The sequence below is a fragment of the Sturnira hondurensis genome, unplaced genomic scaffold, assembly GCF_014824575.4.
Source record: "Sturnira hondurensis isolate 20B ecotype Veracruz unplaced genomic scaffold, ASM1482457v3 Scaffold0021354, whole genome shotgun sequence".
NCBI lineage: Eukaryota > Metazoa > Chordata > Mammalia > Chiroptera > Phyllostomidae > Sturnira > Sturnira hondurensis.
This window is the reverse complement of record NW_028093985.1, coordinates 35,452,117-35,465,915: the sequence shown is the minus strand read 5'-3', so window position 1 is coordinate 35,465,915 and position 13,799 is coordinate 35,452,117. Positions and strand designations below refer to the sequence as shown.

Genomic DNA, 13,799 nt, shown 5'->3' with positions numbered 1-13,799 from the left:
CTTAAAAAACAAAACAAACTAATCAAACAACTAGAACAGGAACAGAATCACACAAATGGAGATCACTTGCAGGATTATCGGTGGGGGGGGGAATTGGAGAGAATGGGGGAAAAGGTACAGGGAATAAGAAGCATAAATGGTAGATACAAAATAGACGGGGGAAGTTAAGAATAATATGGGAAATGGAGAAGTCAAAGAACTTATATGAATGATCCACAGACATGGACTAAGGTGGGGGAATGCTGGTGGGAGGGTGGATACAGGGCACAGGGGAACAAAGGGGAGAAAAAGGAGGAAAACTGTAATAGTGTAATCAATAAAATATATTTAAAAACAAAGAAACAGACATCTTTATCATCAAAATTAGAGGGCAATCCCTGATATATGAGTAGTACAAATAATACATAATAGTATAAATAGTAAAGAAGAATAATGACTTTCAGCAGCAAGATTAGCATCTTCAAAGAAAAGTGACAGACATTTAGGAAGGTCCATAAAGAATAGGTAGATTTCTGGCCAGGTGGCTCACTTGATTAGAGTATCGCCCCTTGCACCAAAGGTTTTCGGTTTGATTCCCCATCAGGGCACATACCTAGGTTGTGGGTTTGATCCCCAATTAGGGTGCTTACTGGAGGCAACCAATTGGTTTTCTCTTTCACACAGTTATTCCTGTCTCTCCCTCTCTCTCTTTCTAAGAGTCAGTGAACGTATCCTCAGATGAGAACTAAAAAAAATAGGTATTGATAGAATTAAAAAATGCAGACAATAGGCAGGTTAAAGTTGCACATTGGAAGCAGAAAAATTGGGCAAAAGAATGAAATCAGGAAAACAAGGAGCATGTGGGAAATCATTAATTCTTTGCACATTAAAATGAAGCAAAGTCTAAAGACTAAGCTACAAAGCACTCCAACAATTAGGAATCAGGACAAAGAGAAGGCCCCAGCAAAAACAAAACAAAACAAAACAAACAAACAAAAAAAACATTCCACGAGTGTGATTTTTTTTTTTGTGGAGGGCAGGCATCTCCCAAGTAGTAAGTACTGCTAGAAACTCCATGTGCCTAGGCCTCACTTCATCATGAGTGCATAAAGAATAAGCGATCAGGATGGGATTAGCTTTATATTCCAAACAAGGAGGGAAAAAGGGCACCTACAACAGAAACTGTATTAGCACTTTCATTAAATTTCTTTAAAGAATGCTATGCTATTTCCCCTTAGAGTGTAAAAAATGTATTTGAAATGCTTATCACGACAAAAAAGGTTCTTAATAAATGGAAACTATTATCATTCTAAAACTACCATCTCCAATACTAAGATGTTTTCCAATATCGGGGCAAGATCCTATTATTTAAGTTAAATAAAAAATAGCTGAGATGATAATATATTGTGTTTGAATACTTAAAGAGAGACACTGAGTCATGGTAGCAAATGAAAAGGCCTGAGAACTCAAAAACAAGGCAAAATTTAGGTTAAAAAGTTGGAGTTAAAGTTTCAAGACAATTCAATGGGGAAAGAATAGTCTTTTCAATAAATGGTGCTGGAAAAACTGAATATCCACATACAAAAAAAATGAAGTTAGATCCCTACCTCATACCATACATAAACTAACTCAAAATGGATCTTAAACATAAATATAAGTACTAAAACTAATAGTTATTAATCTTTATGACCCTGGATTAGACAAAGCTTTCTTAGATATAACAACACCAAAAAGCAAAATCAAATAAAAAAATTGACAAACTGGATGACATCAAAATTTGAAACCAAAACTACAAATGACATCAACAGGAAAGTGAAAACAACCCATATAATAGAAAATATTTGCAAGTCACGTATCTGATATGGAATTTGTATCCATAATATATAAAGAACTCTCACAGTTCAATAATAAAAAGACAAATACACAACTTAAAGATGGACAAAGATTCTAACAGATTTTTCTTTAAAGATATGTAAATAGCCAATAATCACTTGAAAAGATGATTAAAATTGTCACTAAGAAAATACGAATCAAATTCATAATGGCATGTTATTTGATATCCACCAGGATTACTAGAATAAAAAAAAAGACCATAGCAAAAGTTAATGAGAATATGGAGAAATTGAAACCCTCATACATAGATGGTAATATAAAATGGTATAGTCACTTTAAAACAGTGTGATCTTCAAACAAGTAAGCACAGAGTTACCATATAACCTAGCAATTCCACTTTTAGATACACATCCGAGAAAAATGAAAACAAATGTTCACACAAAAAGTTCATATGAATTCACATGAATGTCATAGCAGAATTATTCCTAGTAGCCAAAAAGCTGAAACAACTCAAACAACCATCAACTGATAGAGGGATAAACAAAATGTGGTGTAACTACATAATGAAATATTACTTAGCCATAAAAATAAACAAAGTATAACATAAATCAATAACGTTATTGTGCTAAGTGAAAGAAGCCAGTCACAAAAGACTACATATTTCACGTTCCATTTATCTGAAATGTCTAGAATAAGCAAATCTATAGACAGGAAATAGATTAATGGTTGCCAGCAGCTGGGAGGGATTGGGGATTAACTGTTAATGGGTACTAGGTTTCCCTTGGTTTGATGAAAAGATTCTAAACTTAGGTAATGGTAAGGGCTACACAATGGTGAAACAATAAAGACTATTGAATTATATACTTTCGGTGGGCAAACTGTATAGCATGTGAATTATATCTTAATAAAGATTTTTTAAGGTTAGATAATTCTTTTTTATAAACCAAGGCCAGTTTTATCACAATACTTTTTCCTTAAAAAGTCTCCCTATAGATATATTCTCAGAAAGAATATTGAAGCATATTACATTTTGTAGTTAGGAAGTTCATTCCCAAATAAGGCTCACATAATTTAAACACTGCAGTCTTTGAAAATAAAAATAAAAGAAGCAATTCAGTCTGAGGAAATACAAAGAGTAACTGAGAACAATCTTTGGAATGTTCTACAGTTCCCTTAGATACCTAATCTCCCAAATTTTTGTTTGGGGAAAATGAACAAGTTCTGGAGATAAATGATGGTGATACTGCACACAATGTGAGCGTACTTACTGCCATGGGACTGTACAGTTAAAATGATAAATTTTGTTATGTATATTTTATTACTGTAAAAAATTAGTTTAAACAATCACATTAAGATATATTAATGACAGGAAATAGTAAGATATATAGGTAGTGGGTTGAACTACCGACCTTTCCCACTTAGCACACAGAAATCGAAATAATCAATGGCTCTGGCACATTGACAAAGAGCCCTTTACTCCAGGACAACAAAGAGAACAATGACTGACAGCTAGTGATTCTTGTAATTACACCAGAATTCAACCAAGGAAGGAAAGATGTAAATGCTTCTCAGCACAATAATAAAGGTAGTTTAGCAGACTTCACATTAACTTTGCATCCCTACAGTTAAGGCTATGAGATGTCTGAGAAAAAAATGTTTTGGTTTTTTTTTTTTCTCATGTTGTTTTACTTCACAGGTATCTTAGGAAACGGAAACAGCTTGATTGATCCTTGGTCTAATTCGTATAGAGGTTGCAGAGAACTGCATCACTCACCTTGCTTTTATTCATTGGTTAAGCACTCTAACCTTTCCACAGCCTAAGATAACTGGGTGGAAAAGAAAATAACTGAGCAGAAGAGAGCATCCCTACTTCTCCTGCAGAGGTCAGAGGCATTGTTCACTTGTGTAAATTACAAGGAAGATCCAAGGAGAAATATTTCTTGTAGAAAGCATATTGGGAATAATGTAATCAGACTGAAAGGTTTGAAGAAGGGGCTGCATCATTTGCATGCAGGCCCGATTTGGCCCTATCTTTCTCCCCAACCCCATCCTTTGCCACCCTTTCCTGTAATCACTCAGCTTGCCTTCTTGTTCTTCCTCAATAGGCCATGTTTGGTTCCATATGAGGAATCCTGAACCTCTGTCAGATACATTCTTTCCTCAAGTGTTTTCACACACTCCCTTATCTCATCAATTCTTTTTTTAAAGAATATTTTATCAATTATGCTATTACAGTTGTCCCATTTTTTCTCCCCTTTATTCCCCTCTGCCCTGCACTCTCCCTTCCACCAGCATTGTCCGCCTTAGTTCATGTCCATGGGTTGTACATAAAAGTTCTTTGGCTTCTACATTTCCCATACTATTCTTAACCTCCTCCTCTCTATTTTGTACCTACCAATTATGTTTCTTATTCCCTGCACCTTTTCCTCCATTCTCTTTTCAAATGGCAGGTCCACAAAGAGGCTTTCCTTGATTATCTTATCTAATATAGACCCTCCCCTACACTATATCCCTTTACACTATTTCATTTTTCTTCCTAGACTCATCACAATTTTCCATAACTTATTGTCTGTCTCCTATCACTAGCATGTAAACTCAGCACAATGTTACCAAGTGTTTAAAACAGAGTCATACAAAAATAAACATTTGTTGAAAATATGGGCAGAGAAAAGAGAATGTAATGCTCAGGTCAGGTAATATGCAAAAAGGCCACTTCTCAAGGGACTGTCTAGGAGTGCCTGCCCTAGGAGTCTTAAGAACTAAATACCTGTTAGCTAATGATGGCCTTTATTCTTCCTATACTGCAACATCCTTTCTGAGGGTTGCCTGATCCTTCAGTGAAGAAAGTTTTTCACTTACACTACAGTACAAAGAATTTGGTAAGGGGAAAACTGAAAGGAGAGAATGGGCAAGGATGTGAGAGTTTTATATAACAATATTCTTGAAGGGGTCTGGCTTCTCTAGCTGGTCTACAACTCAGAATCACCTTGGCTTATCAGCAGCAGTTAAGAGATTCATAACCCACAAGTACAAAGTAAACTCCAAGTGCTAAAGACAAGAATAAATTCTGATTTTCCAACAAAACTTAGCAAATATTTCCCTTCAGAATCAGAAAAGGGAAGAGCCCTGATACACTCAGTTTACATATGAGTTCAATTTTGTAAAAGAGAAAGAGCTACAAAGAGAAAAATATGTGCAAATTATTAAAGGCCTATTAGTATATATTAATGTATTTTTAAACAATTTAACATAGAGAAGCCAGACATTGACATATTTGGTTATCTTAAAGCCAGAAATGTTCAATAAATCCACCAACAATTTTGATGCATTCATTCAGTGTTATCAATGTCTAAAAACTGTTTACTTTTCACTGGGGCATTCTGAAAGGATATATGAAGACTGGAAGAAATACAACTATATGTTAATAGTTATCTGTGGATAATGAAATCAAGGGTGACCTTAGGGATCTAAATACTTAAATATTTTCCACATAATCGCAAAAAAGAAACACGTTTAAAAATTAAAATAAATAATGTAACAATCAATGACTTTGCTAAATAAACAAATAGAGCCACTCTAAGAAGGCTTTCTTCTGCTTAGAAAGGCAGAGGAACTATCTGTAACATTGCCCAATTTATAACCCTTCTCCTAAAGCCAAGAATCATTATAATGTTGAATATTTTATTTCCTCCTTTAATTTTCAACAGGTTAAACTTAAATTTCTTTAAAAGCAAGTCTTCAGGACTTCTGCCAAGATGGAGACATAGGTGGAAACACTGTGCCTTCTCCCACAACCAAGTTTGAATACAACAAAAGTTTTGGAGAACTAGGACACACCCAAAGACCAGAAAACTGAATTATACGGAAGTCTGACAGCTATGAACCGTTCAACGGGGACGGTAAGAGAGGTGGAGCCAGCAGCGGAGCAGGGTCGGGCAGGACAGATCCCCGACCTAGGCGCTAGGCACGCGGGCAGCCCGGAGTCAATCGGGGTGCAGGGCAGACTGACCAAGGTCGCACATTCGCGCACAGTGAGACGGACCATGCGGGCCCTGGGGGGCGAACCCAGTGGTGGAGGGCTGACAGTGGTGGCACACTCGCGTGCAGTGGAAGGAAACGCGAAACGCGTGGGCCTGGTGACGGTGGTGGCTTCGGTGCCTGCGGTGCCGGTGGGGGTCTGGGGATCGCGGCAGCGGGAAGCCATTGTCCCTCTTTGACCCCGCCCCCACATACAACGTCACAACCCAGGGACTGAGTTGCCCTGCTCTGGTGAAAACCTAGGGCTCCGATCCTGCTACTTAACAGGCACTAACAGCCCAAAAGATGGCGCAAGAAGAACTCAGAGTCCCAGAGCCAATAACTCTAAGCGACCAACAGATTGCCAGCCTCTCAGAAACCCAATTTAAGACACTATTTATCAGGATACTCACAGAATTGGTAGAGTACAGTCACAAATTAGAGGAACATATGAAGGCTAAACTAATTGAAATGAAGGGAGATGTCCAGGAAACCAATAGTGATGGAAAGGAAACTGGGACTCAAATCAATGGAATGGACCAGAAGGAAGAACAAAACATCTGACCAGAAAGGAATGAAGAAATGAGAATTCAAAAAAATGAGGAGAGGCTTAGGAACCTCCAGGACATCTTTAAACGTTCCAACATCCAAATTATAGAGGTACCAGAAGGGGGAAAGAAACAGCCACGAGTGGAAAACATATTTGAACAAATAATAAAGGAGAACTTCCCCAGTCTGGCAAAGGAAATAGACTTCCAGGAAATCCAGGAAGCTCAGAGAGCGCCAAAGAAGTTGGACCCAAGAAGGAACACACCAAGGCACATCATAATTACATTAGCCAAGACTAAAATGAAGGAGAGAATTTTAGAAGCAGCAAGGGATAAGGGGACAGTCACCAACAAAGGAGTACCCATCAGACTGTCAGCGGATTTCTCAAAAGAGACCTTACAGACAAGAAGGGGCTGGAAAGAAGTATTCCAAGTCATGAAATCCAAAGACCTACAGCCAAGATTGCTTTATCCAGCAAAACTTTCATTTAGAATGGAAGGACAGATAAAGTGCTTCTCAGATAAGGTCAAGTTCAAGGAGTTCATCATCACCAAGCCCTTATTATATGAAATGCTAAAGGGACTTATATAAGAAAAAGATGATGAAAAATATGAACAGTGAAAGGACAGCAAACACACAGTTATTAACAACCACACCTAAAAAGCAAACCAAGAGAACAGCAAAAACCACACCACAAAAGCAAACCAAGAGAACAGCTAGATCAGGAGTGGAACCATAGAAATGAAGAACACATGGAGGGTTAGAAACAGGGGGGTGGGAGGAGGAGAAGGGGGGAGAAGGCACAGAAAATAGCATAGATGGTAGGTAGAAAATAGATAGGAGGGAGGGCAAGAATAGTGGGGGAAATATAGAATCTAATGAAATTGAGACACGTGGTTATAAACTAAGGGGGGTAGAATAGTGGGGGAGGGAGTGTGTGGGTGGAGGGGAATCAAGGGGGGGAATAGAATAACTGTAATGGTATAATCAATAAAATATATTTTTAAAAAAAAACAAGTCTTCAAGCATACCACGTACAAAAACTGTGATCATAGCAGAATGGAAATTTTCGATGATCCCTTGATATAAGAAATACCTCAAATTAATATCTTTTGTGTGACATATTCAGAATCATATTTTCAAGAACCATTCCTGATATTAACAGTCTCAGAAGCAATCTAAAATTACAAAGAAGAAGAAATTAGTATCTATTCAAAAGAATTAACATGAACTAATACAGGGGGAATAGTGGAAATCTGCTTTCCTCCCCAGCATCTACTCCTCTCTTCCACAATACCAATTTTATTCATGTTTCCATCCTCATCCTCAGCTCCACAGGTAGATCCTAATTAGTGTAAGCTATTATTGGGTAGGACTAATCAGACTGCAGAGAAAAATACAGTCTTGGACTGGAGGAACAGATCACTCTTAAGGCTTGAATTGATTACTGCTGATTTCAAGGAGGAAATCAGCCTTTGGACATCAACTTTGTGAAGAGTCACGTAAAGAAAGAAATTGGATCTAGGATGATGTCGTTGATTTGCTGAATCAAATAATTTTGGAACCTATCTATTGCTCTTGTACTTCCTATGATGTGTACTAACAGTTCCTTTTAAGTGAAAGACTCAGGCTACATAAAACCCAATTTATGTATCTAATAGCATCTTACTTAATGTGAAAAAAAACCAAATCACTTGGAATTATCTTCTTAATAAAACAGCCTAAATACTATGTGTTAATATAATATGTATTAACACTCTAATTAATACTTAGAACTGCTGACACTTCTATCTTCATCATAAAAATAAGTTTAACTATCCCATCTGCCACATCGTCTTAACAGTCACTAAAAAAGACATCAGCATGGATGCATCTTTCTTAAGGATTTTTTAAAAAGGAAAACAAAGTTATACTGTCAATATTTTATATCTGTCATGGAAACAAATTCAAAAAAGAAAAACAACCTTAGAGTTCCTTCTAGGATTTGCATTTCATTGACAAAAAACTGGATACAGTTTACAAGTATAACAAAATTGAGGCAAGTCCTGTATGTAAGTTTGAAAACTTCCCTGTTTGTATATGTGTGTGTGAACTCTCCCACAAGTATACCTATACAATCTTTTAAATTGGTGGAAACAAGATAATTCATATAAAAGAAAAACATTTTTTACTTTATTAAAGTGATTCACCAAAGGATATATCATGGTTCATCAATAACACAGGAATCATAACCCAAGGGTTTTTTCTTATTTGGTGACTAGGTAAAAAAATATCTGGTTTAAGAAATATTAGTTTTATTAGTCATTTATAGTAATACGCAACTATTGCCAGGCAAATATTAAAAGACTAAAGTTTACTGCTGCCAAGTCACTATGGCCAAGCTTTAATTTAAAGAGACAAACCAAGAAAAACATCTGAACTTACGCAGACATAGTTCAAGGATATAGAAGACAAAAACAAAAGAGAATGTATTATTCTGAGTCTACTCTTCAATTCTTAATGTCAAACTCTAGCAGAACGAACCAAAAACTTCAGTTTAGCCAAATATGTGGTGACTTCATGTGCCTCACACATAACAGCAGCTTGGAGACACAATCAAATCTAAAACTTAATTACAGCAGGAAATGGGAAATCTGCACTATTAAAGGGTAACATTGAAATAATGAACGAAAATCCAATGCAGTAGGGGAAGCTGGCTGGCAAATGGTTAAGCACTTTTCAAACTGCTTAGTGTTAAACCATTATCACAGTTAACCCAACAACATCTCTAAATACTGCTTAATAAATTAAACTCAAAAGTGTCAATCTTATTGAATATATAGTTAAGAGATTTCTTTCAATTTAAAATAGAAACAGTTGAAGTAATGGCTATTCTATCATTACATTTATCCTAAAGGCATGGATTCTGAAAACCTACGGTCAACGAAGGATTAAATTTTAAGAATTGGAAGGAAACTTAGAAGGTCACTTCTAATCCAAACTTTATCCCAAGCTAGGAGACTAGCAAATACATTAGCATAGATTTATTGAGAGTTCTCTATATTCAAGACTCAATACTGATTGCTGGTGGTGACACAAATAAATCTTAAACCTGATACCTTACTTCAAGGAATCTACAGAATGCCCCAAAGGAATTATAGGCTGTGAAACAGAACATTATACGCCAATATAGACAAAAGTAAAATCCTAAGAACCAAGAGGAGTCTTTCAGTAAGATAAAAGACTTCAGGGAATGGTTAAGTGATGTCTGAGTTAGGTCTGGAACAAGGGGTAGAATTCAAATATTTGGCAATGGAAGGAAAGGACATTTCAAGCAATGAGAGAATAAACTCAAATGCCCTATACCAGGGATGTCAAACTCATTTTCACCAGAGGCCACATCAGCCTTGAGGCTGCCTTCGAAGGGCCAAATATAATTTGAGGACTGTATAAATGTAACTACTCCTTAACAGTTAGTTAAGTGAGAGCTCAGCACTGCTGCCGGGTAGTAACAAGGTACCAAGCCAGATAAAACAAGGTTGAGGGTCGGATTTGGCCTGCAGGCCTTGTGTTTGCCACCTGTGCCCTGTACAAACATACCCCATTTCCAACTGCTCTTCCCTTACGTATTCTGCTCTTACCGTGCCAGTTTTCTTGGTGTTCCTTAACATTTAGGGCAAGTTCTTCAAACAGGCATTGCCGCCTCAGGGGCATTGCATTTCCTGCTTCCTCTGCTTGGGCTGACCTGCCCCCAGATTATCTGCTAGGTTGGCCTTCCTACCTCCTGCAAGTCTTTGATCACATGCCACCTTCTCAGTGAGAACTTACCTGCCTATCTTATTTTAAATTATCATCCTTGCACTCCATCACGCCCCCCTGCTTTTTTCCTCACAGTACTTATAACTACCTGACACACTACGTATTCTATCATAATTTTTAGCTTTGTGTTCCCTCCCCACTGGAAAAAAAAACGAAATTATGTTTGTTCACCTTCAGATTTTATTTATTTAAAGATTTTATTTGGCCAAGCTCCTAGCACAAGACTCCTCTTTTCTGGTTGCCTGCACAGCTCCCGTGCCTACCATGGCCACCATTCAGCAACTGGTAGGAAAATGGCACTTAGTGGAGAGCAAAGGCTTCGATGAGTACATGAAAGAACTAGGTGTGGGAATGGCTCTGCGGAAAATGGGTGTCATGGCCAAACCAGACGGTACCATTACTTTTGATGGCAAAAATCACACCGTAAAAACTGAGAGCACATTGAAAACGACAGTTCTCATGTAACCTGTGAGAAAAGTTTGAAGAAACTACAACTGATGGCAGAAAAACTCAGACCATCTGCAGCTTTGTAGATGGTGCCTTCATTCAACATCAGGAGTGAGATGGGAAGGAAAACAATCACAAGAAAACTGGAAGGCAGGAAAATAGTGGTGGAATGTGTGTGTCATGAACTGTGCTACCTGTACTCGGATCTATGAAAAAGTTGAGTGAAAATTCTATCATCCTTCTGGACAAGAAATAGCTGGGGCGGGGGGGGGGTGTGATAAACAAGCTCGGTTCAATGTACAAATCTCTCCATGCTTTTCCCCCCATTACTGTTCTGTTACCTTTAACAAAAACATTTTACATGCAACTATGTCCAAGTAGTGGTTTAATTAAGACCAACCCTTTGGTTAGTAAATAAATGTGTTTATGCCCCCCCAAAGATTTTACTTATTTATTTTTAGAGAGAGGGGAAGGGGAGGAGAAAGAGGAGGAGAGAAATATCAATATGTGATACATTGATAGGTTGCCTCTAACATGCCCCCCCACTGGGGACCTGGCCTGAAACCCAGGCATTGCTCTGACTGGGAATGGAGTTGGTGGCCTTTCAGTCCCCAGGCCAATGCTCAATTCCCTGAGTCACACCAGCCAAGACTCATCCGCAGATTTTAAAACACTGCCTGAACCTGGTAGGCATGAAATAAATATTTGTTGACAAACTGACTGAAATAAATGAGTGAAAAAAGATTTCTGCCCTAAATAGCTTATGGTCTAGTAAAGGAAGCAAATATATAAACTAAAGAAATAACCTTACATTATTCCTGAATGACAAAAATACAATGGGCAAAACCAAGTTTATAAAACTAATGACATAAAAACAGCTTCTGGCATCCCTACTTCTACATGACCAGTGACCACTAGATTCTTCTTTATAAACCTCTTAGCCTCCTGCCCCCAGTAACAATGTCACTTATGCAATGGCCAAAAATGACACCAGAGCTGCCCCTGCTGCTAGAATTGCCTCTTCCCACCTTAACCTTCCCTGCTACCTACTGAGTAAAGGTAAAACGTATTCTGCTCCATTGTTAAACAAGAGAAAGATTCCTGGATTCCCAGATTACACTCATTTTTCTGTAGATGGTTAAATTCTAAACTACAGGAATAATCACACTGATATTATGGGTTAGGCAAGAAACCTATTTTTAATATTGCCTAATTATCGAGTGTAGACATGGAAAAGCAAATTTTTGAATTGTTTCATTATTGGACCATACTTTTCTGTACTGTAAATGGATGACACAAGCAAAATGGTTAAGAGAAAGCTCCTTCAATAAAGGCTAGTACTATATTTTAAATAAATGGGTAACAATGTAAAGTGAGAGGCATTTTTTTTTTCATCTAGAAGGATTAACCAGAATTCTGTCCTGGATTAATGAATGAATGTAGAACTCTTAAATAAAGGATTAGCATTTAAATTACATTATACTCAAGCCAAACAGTGGTGGAAAATATTCCTTATCACTAACAAAACCAAAACTACTTAAGGAAACGAGGAATAAGCTCAAGATTTCTCACTTCAACTAACACCTTCACAGACCAAATTATCATTTTAGGCAAAATGACATCTTCAAATTTAATTTCTAATGCCAGGAATGATTTCGATCTGGGATTAATTTGCATAAAAGCATTAGCCTTGGCACAATTTAAATATTTAATTGAAAGTTCATTTCTGGCTGTAAGCAGATATCCCAATTACTATGCAATAGTTATATCTCTAAATTAACCCTACTGATGATAGCCCAACTTTTAAGTGTTTTACCTAATGGAGAATTTTGGCCTCAGACGGGCACATAATTCTCCATTAACCATTACTAAATTACTTATCTTTACCACCTTAAAATCTCCTGCATTTTAAAACAATATTTACACTTCTAAAATAATTTTACAAATATTACTATTCTTCATACATAGAAAAGAACTATAAATTAGAACAAATTCCCTTACGTAGAAAAATGCCAAATCCTAACTTTTAGGTATAGAATCACAGTTAAAGCTGGTCAACTACAAAAGTTGCCAGTTATTACAGGAGGAAATAATTTACAGCCACTAAGGAAAAAGTCCAATAAAAATGTTAGCCCCTCAATTATCTTTTCCTTTAACAAGGAGACACGTGAAAGTCAAACCGTGCAGTCGATCCCGTATCGCAACATACGAGAGACTATACAAACTGTGCAAACATTAAAAGGCAGGAAGCTGAAGTTCCGGCTCAATGAGAGGATTACAGTGAACAACAGTAGCCCATCTGTCCATAGAAGAGAAAGAAGTCCAACAAGAAAGGCTGGGAGTCAGGAAGGTGGGGCTGCGGGACCAATTAGCTCGCTGTCTTCCTCAGAAGCTAACAGAAGTCGCCGGTGTCAGGAAAGCAAGAGCGCTCGTGGGCCAGCGGGCGCAGGTGGGCTGAGGCTGCCCGACCCGGGAGGGCCCCACACCGGAAAGTCTCCAGGGCCTCGACCGCGCAGCCAGGAAACGATCCAGGCAACAGACAGGCGCAGGAGCCGGCTAAGCAAAGCCACGTCGGAGGACCGGGAGCGCAATGGGTGGTTGGCACCTCGCTCACACCCACCCGGAGGCTGACAGCCCCGCAGTGCAAGGCTGCCACGGCCCGAGAAGGGCCGCGGCCGCCGGAGGGAGTCGCACTGAGGGCGCTGCCAGCTGCCAAGGACTCCCGCTCGCCCATTACGGTGGCGGCGGGATACTCACGTAAGGCTGATAGAACTTGGACAGCCGCGGCTTCCCGTGGTTGTTGAAGATGAGGATCGCCTTAATCATGGCTGAGCCGGGCAGACGGGGTGGGCTCTGGAGGCCAGGGCGGGGGCGGGTGCGCTATCCTAGCCTCGGGATCTCGCCGGTGATCCTTCCCCACCCGCCCCCTCCGGCACGCGCGCGCGCCCCCGAGCCGTGGGGCGGGGACTTGGAGGGGCGGGGCTTAGGCGGGGCCAGAGTGGGGCTTGCTCCGAGGGAAGCGGAAACACCCCAGGCTACTACCCACTTGCCTGAGGGGCACCTGCGAGCTGAGTGGTCCAGCGCGACGCAAGCCACCTTCTTTCCCGAGCTGTGTTGCTGTGGGAAAACAGCAGTCACTGTATTAAGAGTTAGGGATCTGCCACAGGTTCGACACG

General features: G+C 39.0%; 1 protein-coding gene and 1 pseudogene across 3 annotated transcripts in view; one reads left to right on the top strand and one right to left on the bottom strand.

Annotated features, from left to right (window-relative positions):
* The window catches only part of AP3S1 (adaptor related protein complex 3 subunit sigma 1), a 78,636-nt gene extending 64,994 nt beyond the window's left edge, over nucleotides 1-13,642 (bottom strand). For all 3 annotated transcript variants that reach the window (XM_037032298.1, XM_037032300.1, XM_037032299.1), the window contains exon 1: nucleotides 13,381-13,642. In XM_037032298.1, the coding sequence (XP_036888193.1) occupies nucleotides 13,381-13,449 (69 nt within the window). In that variant the 5' untranslated portion in view covers nucleotides 13,450-13,642. The remainder of the gene's footprint in view (nucleotides 1-13,380) is intronic.
* LOC118977358 (fatty acid-binding protein 5-like) lies at nucleotides 10,368-10,876 on the top strand (annotated as a pseudogene).
* Nucleotides 13,643-13,799: the final 157 nt, after the last annotated feature.